The sequence below is a fragment of the Talpa europaea genome (assembly GCF_964194135.1).
Source record: "Talpa europaea genome assembly, chromosome: 5".
NCBI classification, from domain to species: domain Eukaryota; kingdom Metazoa; phylum Chordata; class Mammalia; order Eulipotyphla; family Talpidae; genus Talpa; species Talpa europaea.
Window position 1 is genome coordinate 121,340,162 of NC_140071.1, and position 8,983 is coordinate 121,349,144.

At 44.6% G+C, this 8,983-nt stretch overlaps 1 protein-coding gene across 1 annotated transcript; it reads left to right on the forward strand.

Annotated features, from left to right (window-relative positions):
- Window positions 1–3,235: 3,235 nt before the first annotated feature.
- LOC311170970 (small ribosomal subunit protein uS5-like) lies at window positions 3,236–4,424 on the forward strand (the record flags this gene model as incomplete). The annotated part of the gene is given in 2 exon segments (XM_084233497.1): window positions 3,236–3,277; window positions 3,279–4,424. Coding segments are annotated over 2 exon segments (882 nt in total). The 3' UTR covers window positions 4,119–4,424.
- Between the last annotated feature and the right edge of the window lie 4,559 nt (window positions 4,425–8,983).

The window sequence follows — 8,983 nt, forward strand, 5'->3', positions numbered from 1 at the left end:
GGATGAGAGGATTCACCAGAGATGGAGTGGGGAGCAGAGTAGGAGGATATAGTGAAATATACTGCTGAGGGGAACAGCAGGCGAGAAAGGAGAGGTCTGCTGCATCACATGTGTGTGGCAAATGCATTGGAGAAGCTCAGGATTGAAAAGGGGGAGGCCACTTAGCAAATTTTTGCATTCCTCCCTGCCGGAGAGGGTAGTGGGTTGAAACAGACCAGTGACATTGAATATGGAGATATGTGGATGGATACAGGATACATTTTTGAGGTAGAGTGAACAGGACTGGGCAATGTATATAGTGAAGAAGTGGAGTTAAAGCTGACTCCTGGTCTTCTGGTTTTAATAATTGGTAATTAGTTTTGCCAAGTTAGGGAAATAGGAGAAGCACCAGATGTGGAAACAGGGGGCAGGTGGAGATGGAGGTATCTAGCAGAATCTGGAGGAAAATGTGATATTCAGAGTAAAGACACTTACTGTTAGTGCTCAAAGTGTTTTGTAAGCAGTAGCTAATTAGTCCTCATAACAGCTGTTCTGAGTTGTTAAATACCTGAACCCCATTTTACAGGCTCTGAAGAAAAGTGTCAGTAATTTGCCTAAGGCTGGAATAAATTACAGAACTAACAGCAGCACCAATTAATTCCTGGTAGTCCTATTCTCTGCCAATCTTTTCAAAGAGTAACACTTGGTTGGGATGAGTAAATTGAATGGTATTTGGAGGGTGTAAGGCATGGCTTTTTGAGGTCAATAGATCTGAAGTCACATTTTAGCTTTCCCTCTTCTTGCTTGTGTGGCCTAGAAACATAAGTAATATCCATGAGTCTTCAGTTTCCTATAAAACAATGCTTACCTTATAGAATCAAATCTTAAACATGTTCTTACTCTTTCCTGTATCCTCTGCCTGGAAACAATCTTGTTCAGAAAACCAGTTATCCTGTTGGAAAGACCTTCTCTGATCATCCTACAATAAATCAGCAGCACCTACCACAAAAAGGTACTCGCCATCCCTCTTTAGCCTCGTTTGATTTCTCTTTATAGCACTTATCACCACTGGCCTAGTAGATATCTATTTCCATAAGCTCAGGGAAGCTGACTGTTTTGCTCCCTGCTGTATTCCCAGAATCTAGAATGGTGCCCAGCACAAGTGAGTGCACCGGTTGGTAATACTGGTTTGCATGAGTGAATAAATGAAATTATCCATGCAATAAAGCCCTTTGCACAATAGCCACCATGATAAGAGCTCAGTAATTGTTTTTTTTAAAGATTTATTTCATTTATTTATGCATACATGAACTGAGGTGTAGGGGCAGGAAGACCACACAGCAGGTTTTCTGATCCAGCAGACCGGGTCAAGGAGGAGTCAGAGTCCTCAGTGGCTTTTGCAGGCCTTTTATTTAGATTTACCAGGCACATGGCAGGCAGGGGTGCTGGGGGGCCAGGAGGCTGGCAGTCCTCCCAGCCCCCAGCCAATCCTCACTCTGTCTGGGCTCTCTGGCGTTCTCTCTGCTTCTCTTCTTCTTCTCTCAGCTTCCGTTTGTTCTTGGCTTCTGCTGGCGTCCCCGCGACGCCGCCCTTATAAACTCAGTTTCTCAGCCCAGGTGTACCCACTCCAGGTGCCCGCCATCAGGCATGCATTCAGGACCACAGGGTTCCCTCATCTATCCTAATGGCGAAGGGCAGAAAAGCCTGATAGTTTTTCCTTACCCTACATGGGGTATAAGCAAGAGGTGAAGGGGATGAGAGGACTCAGCAGAGACAAAGTGGGGGGCAGAATAGGCAGACTGACTGAAATACATTGCTGAGGGGAGCAGTGGGCAAGCCAGGAGAGGTCTGCTGCACCTTGTGGGTAGCTCCCTGGCTGGGGATTGAACTCTTGCTGCAGTGGTGGGAGATGCCTTGATAGCACTGACACTTAACCCTTGCACCACCAGGGAGGCCCCAAGAGCTCAATAATTGTTAACAACTAATCAGAATAGTCATGGGGGACCAATTTTATATATTCCTTGCCTGAAAAACTATTTTAACAGGATATCTTTAATGTTTCTATTAAAAACAAATCTTTGGGCTATTTTTGAAAAGATATCCACTAGTTGTGTACATATTTTGATTCATGCATAGAAAGGCAGTGCTTGCTGTTTCATAGTGATCCACATTACTATTTTGTGGATTACACTTATGTGGTTATGAGAACAAAGCACTTAATGCAGAAATGCAAAAACAGTATGTGCATGAACAAACAAAATGGACAGCAGATTCAAAAGAATGCTACCGCCACTTAGACAGAGATGGAAATTTTATTTTTACACAATTAAAATGCAAATTGAGTTATAGATGCTTTGTTATTTCTCAGACCTCCCAGGAAAGAATGGAAAATCATAAGCAAGTTTTCTTCTATAGAAGTATTCAGTAATTTTGGGGGCTTTCCTGATGGTGCAAGGGGTTAAGTCTCAGCACTATGGAGCTAACAGCAGCCACTCAGCATGAATTTGATCCCTGGCCAGGGAGCAACACACATGGCGCAGCAGACCTCTCCTGCCTCACCCACTGCTCCACTCAGCAGTGTATTCCAGTCAGTCTGCCTGTTCTGCTCCCCACAGAAGCAAACAGGAAAAACAGCAATTGCTTTGTAGTATATTTAAGAGACAGAGAAATATATTATTAGATTGGTGGTATATGAAAATAATAGGATATTTAAAAAATATATATTAGATTCATAGTATTTGTAAAAGGAAGAAAAATACAAAGCCCAGTAGTTACTAGCCTACTGGGGTGCCATGCACTGTGGTGGGAACTTCTTCAATTCCCTGGAACCCATTGCCTGGTTCAGACCCCAACTCTATCACATTAACTATGTGATGTTACTCAAGTCACGTTGTCTTTCAGTGCCAGTTTCCTCACCTGTAAAATAAAAGTGATAATAATAGTAAATGCATCAAAAGCTTCCTATGAAAATTAGATTAATGACCACATGCAAAGCACTGAGAATAGTGCCTCGTATGATAATAAGGGCCCAAGTATTAGCTACTATTATTCTACATCTTTCTTTCTCTCCTATCTCTTCTATGTTTTCACAGGAGAATAATTATAAATTCCATAATTGGATTATTCCATTATTCACTTCTAATATAAAGTACATCTTTTTTTAACTTAGGCTATATGTTGGTAGCAAACAAAAGAAAGATAACACAAACCTCCTTAAGAGTAGTCCAAAGTGGCTTCTTCTCCGCGAACACACCAAATGGCGGACGACGCCGGTGCTGCGGGAGGGCCCGGAGGCCCGGGGGGGCCCTGGAATGGGAGGCCGCGGCGGCTTCCGCGGAGGCTTCGGCAGCGGGCCCCGGGGTCGCGGCCGCGGGCGGGGCCGGGGCCGGGGCCGCGGCCGCGGGGCTCGCGGAGGCAAGGCCGAGGACAAGGAGTGGATCCCCGTCACCAAGCTGGGCCGCCTGGTCAAGGACATGAAGATCAAGTCGCTGGAGGAGATCTATCTCTTCTCCCTGCCCATCAAGGAATCCGAGATCATTGACTTCTTCCTGGGGCCGTCCCTCAAGGACGAGGTTTTGAAGATCATGCCCGTGCAGAAGCAGACCCGCGCCGGGCAGCGCACCAGATTCAAGGCGTTTGTGGCCATTGGGGACTACAACGGACATGTCGGTTTGGGCGTTAAATGCTCCAAGGAGGTAGCCACCGCTATCCGCGGTGCCATCATCCTGGCTAAGCTCTCCATCGTCCCTGTGCGGCGAGGCTACTGGGGGAACAAGATCGGCAAGCCCCACACCGTCCCTTGCAAGGTGACTGGCCGCTGTGGCTCTGTGCTGGTGCGCCTCATCCCCGCCCCCAGGGGCACTGGCATCGTATCTGCGCCTGTGCCCAAGAAGCTGTTGATGATGGCCGGTATCGATGACTGCTACACCTCGGCCAGGGGCTGCACCGCCACCCTGGGCAATTTTGCCAAGGCCACCTTTGATGCCATCTCCAAGACCTACAGCTATCTCACTCCCGACCTATGGAAAGAGACCGTGTTCACCAAGTCTCCTTACCAGGAATTCACTGACCACCTGGTGAAGACCCACACAAGAGTCTCTGTGCAGAGAACCCAGGCGCCAGCTGTGGCCACCACATAGAAGAGTTTATACCAGGAAATAAAGTGAATTACTCCCAAAAAAAAAAAAAAAAAAAAAAAAAAAAAAGAGTAGTCCAAAGTGGGGCTCCTTGGGCCTCCCCGGTGGCGTAGCGGTTGAGCGCCGCATGCAAAGCTGTCCACAGCCTCTGCAGCGCCAGTTCGATTCCCCGCCAGCCAGGGAAAACCTCACATGGTACAGCAGACCTCTCCTGCCTCGCTCACTGCTCCTCTCAGCATTGTCTTCGCTCTGTCTGCCTGTTCTGTTCCCCACTCTGGCTCTGGTGAATTCTCTCACTCTCCCACGCTTCTGACCTGTACCCCAGTTCTTGTAATAAATAAATAAATAAATCTTTAAAAAAAAAAAGACAAAGTGGGGCTCCTTGGTGCACAGGGGTTAAGTCTCAGCACTATGAAGCTATCACCAGCTGCTGCCACAAGGCTTTGATCCCCCGCCAGGGTGCTGACCCACGTGACCCAGCAGACCTTTTTGTCTCACCCGCTGCTCCCCTCAGCAGTATATTTCAGTAGCTCCACCTGTTCTGCTCCCCATTCTGTCTGGTGAATCCTCTCACTGCCCCCATGGCTATGACCTAGACCCCAGTCCTTATATGCATAAATAAATAAATCTTTTTTTTTAAAGTAGTCCAAAGAAACAATACTAGGTCAGCGTCCTGTGGCATACTGTGTAGCACCAATTCTTGAATTCCAAACATTAATTATATTTATTTATGCATGGAAGATCTGGAGTGTCGACCAGATTTGAGAGGGATGAGAGGATTCACCAGAGACAGGGTGGAGAGCAGAAAAGACAGATCTACTGAAATACACTGCTGAGGGGAGCAGTGGGCAAGACAGTAGAGGTCTGCTGCGCCATGTGGATTCGCTCCCTGGTCAAGGATTGAACTCAGGTCACATGGGTGATAGCATGAGAGTGCTGAGATTTAATCCTATGCTGCTAGGGAGCGTATGTGTATATGCTGATATATGAAAGGGGAGAGCTATTACATTGCCTCATCTGCTCAGAATATCAAGCTCTGAAAATCAGCCTCTACAATAATCTTTTTTTTTAATTTATTTTTATTTATTTATACATGCACTGGGTACAGTCAGAAGCGCGGGAGGGTGAGAGAATTCACCAGAGCCAGAGCGGGGAGCAGAGCAGGCAGAAGGACCGAAGTACACTGCTGAGGGGAGCAGAGGGCCGCAGGAGAGGTCTGCGCGCCATGTGGGACCCTCCTCCGCAGGCCATGTGGGCCCCTCCTCCAGTGGCCGGGGAGCTGCCGGGGATCTAATGGGCGCTGCAGAGGCTGCTGGCAGCTTTGCAACCCAGTGCTCAACCGCTGTGCCACCGGGGAGGCCCCCTACAATAATCTTTTTTTCCATGTACATTTTCAGGCTTTACTTTTTCCATCCAACAATGACAAGACAAGGCACATTCCTAATACATGGGCCTCACTGTTTTTGTTTTTTTTTTCTTTGTATGTCATATGTTCATTGCAGTGTGAATTTTCTTTTTACACTACTGTTCTGCTGATCTATTACTCCATGATAAAGCTCCTAGCCCTATTCGAATGAACATTGATTAGAAGTAACCAAAACAATTTTTCATATGACCTGTTATTTAAATTGTATTTCAAAGTAGTTCTGCTGCTCATCAAATAATAAGGTACACTGAGATGTTGAATTGTATATATAAAATCACTTATAAAGTAGGATGAAAATGTACATTACTATAAAGGCATGCAGAAAAAATTTTTTGCTTTCTTCTCAGATTATAAGCAATGTCAAGGACATGAAAGACATGAAAAAACTGAGCATCTGTTATAGACCAGAGGAAACTAAGAAGACCCAATTATTAAATGCAATGTAACAGCCTGTGTTGGACCTCTGGACATCAGTGGAAAACTAGAGAAAGTCAAATAAAGACTTGTATCTACGTGATCATTGTACTGGAGTTATGGCTTTAATCATTGTACTGGAGTTATGAATGATGCCAACCTCAGGGTAAACTGGGGAGAGGGGAGTCATGAACTCTGCACTATTTTTGCTCCTTCTCTCTAAGTCTACAATTATTAAAAAAATAAAAAGTCAAACAAACAAAAGAAAGACTGTCTGACTGTAAAGTTCTGACTCTTAACCACCAGAATGTTCTTTGAATTCTAGGTTCAAGCTGCTTGTTAGATGCTTGATTTCGGGAAGTAGGTTGCAAGACACCCACCTGGTGGCTTAGAGTTAGGTCACGTGTTTAGGGTACCAGGAAGTCAGTAGAAAAAATAATAATAGTTCAGCTCCAAAGAACCTTGTGACAATTTTTGAATCCAAAAACAACTACAAAGCAAGTCAGCATTCAAATAATTGCGACATTTACATGGCAACTTAGATGCAGCAGGCACTTCTCTAAACAAGTTACAATTCAACTTTCATACCAACCCGCTGAGGGAAGGCACTATTAATGACCCCTGTTCTACAGAAGATAAAAATGAGACAGATTTTATGTAACTTTCCCAAGGTCACAAATGATCATTGGGAAAGCCAGGACTCAAACCCAAGTGGTCTGACTTGGGTTTGCCCAAGATACTGCACTGCCGCCACATAGGTTTGGGGTTACTAGAAATTTTATTTTGAATTACCAATGGCTTCAGGAGCATCAGCATCTGTCAGTTTTTAGGTTCTTGAAGTCTGGACCCTTCATGCCCTAAATAACTGTTGGTCTGGTCTGGTGAGCAGCCAACTACCCCTGCAGTGTCCTGGGTCTTCAGAAAGGGCACTGAAAACTCACCCAGGTTGGCTCACTGGCCTAGTTAGGCCCAAGAAAACTGTGGGGGAAAAATTCCCTTTCCTCGCCCAGGTTTTTCTTGGGGTTTTTTTTGTTTGTTTGTTTGTTTTTTCCCAAAAACAGAGTTGAATTTATACTCCAAGTTAGTGAGTTTGCAAAGTAAGGTTTCCATATCCTGATATCATCAGAACTAAACATGTGAATCAAAGGCTCCTAAAACCATGGGTGAGTCAATTCAACTAGAAAAACAGAAAATACACTAACTGGCATGGCTGGGCCTGAGCGCGCAGAGGAAAGCTAACCTTCTATTCATAAAATCTAATTCATTTGGAAAAAGAAAAAGTCACATGCCTTCGTATTGGGATTTGTGTTCGCTGTGCTGAGGAGAAGGACAGACGCTACATACTCTCAGGGGCGACTAAGCCATTATTTCACTCAGAGCACAAAGAACCTTTGCTTTGCACCGCCCCCCCACCCCCTCCCCACACACTGTAATTAGCTCTTGCCAGCAGAGGATGAAGAATCGAACACTAGAGGTCCTTGGCTGTGGGCCAAGTGCTCAGAATTATTTATTTTATTTTGGTTACGGAAGCAGAGGATGAGAAGGCCAGAGCTAGGAGTTGCTTCTTCATGGGCCCCTGACTTTCATGCACTGGGATGAGAATTATGCACTCTTCTTTTTGAAAGCAGTAAGTGGATCCTTCCAAGGGTCTGGGATAGCACATGAGCATTTGAGCCAGGGGTGGGCTGGTAGATATTTAACAACCAGCTTTGGGTGAGATTAAATATTGACTTGTAGTGTTTGCCAATTTCTGTAGTGTAAATACTCCTACCCTGACTTATTTCAAGCTACTCATCTGACGTGACCACAGGAGGAGCTGAGTAGATATGCACACCATTATATATTCTTTCCACTTTCAAACATCATCGATGCAAATTACTTTAAAAACAGAGGTAAAAGGGGACTCTCTGGTGGCACAAGGGGTTAAGAACCACACTATGAAGCAGTTCGCAGACTCTGCAGCACGAGTTCGTTCCCCGGCCAGCCAGGGAGCAACTTACATGGCGAAGCAGACCTCTCCTGTTTCACCCGCTGCTCCCCTCAGCAGTGTGTTTCAGTCAGTCTGCCTGTTCTGTTCCTCACTCTGTCTCTGGTGGGTCCTCTCACCCCCCACATCTCTGGCCTGTACCCCAGCTTTTGTATGCATGGATAAATAAATCTTTAAAAAAAAAAACATAGGTAATAGTAAAATGTAATGAAGCAATTAGGAAATGATGAATTTTGAGTGTTCAGCCCTTCCTTTTAAATGTAATTTATTTAATTATAAGTTTATATAATTTAATTTTTAATGATGGCTGTGTTTACAACTGGCTCACTAGCTTCCTGGAAAATATAACAACTGACCCTCAAAGCCAGAGCCGGGCAACCCTAGCACTAGTAGTTGGGACACCACTGTACAGTGCACAGCAGATCTCAAAAAGATGTTACTTCAAAATGCTTTGACTTGCTTTATTTGTTGATAAAAGAGAGAAATCACCCCTTTCCTGGTTATAGTGGCTGGAGGTTCCCTAATCCAAACCTCTGATTATACAAAAGAGGAAAGTGTCAGGAAAGTCACATAATAATGATAGTAATAATAATATAATAGCTACTCATTTTTTGCTATATGGTAACTGCTATATACATGTTTGTTGATTGAATAAGTAACATGTATATGGCAAAAATGTAAGCAGTCTATAAGGGGTTGCAGGAAAAAGAGAGCCTTCCCATCGCAGGCCCTTAGGTGCCCTCTTCTCTACCCCCAAGCCCCATGTCTTCTCTCCAGAATTAATTTGTAATGATCTCAATACATCTTTGTGTGAGATGAGGAACATGAATACTAGAGCTAACTGGCCTGTATTTAAATCCTGGATGTACCTCTGATTAGCTGTGTGACCTTGGGGAAGTCACTTAACCTCACTTTGTCTCTGCTAAGATAGAAATTATAATAGACCTTATCTTCGAGAACTGTTGTAGGATTTGTAGATTCATAATGTACAATGTGCTTAGAATTGTACACATAGAAAGTACTATCTACTTCCTATGACTT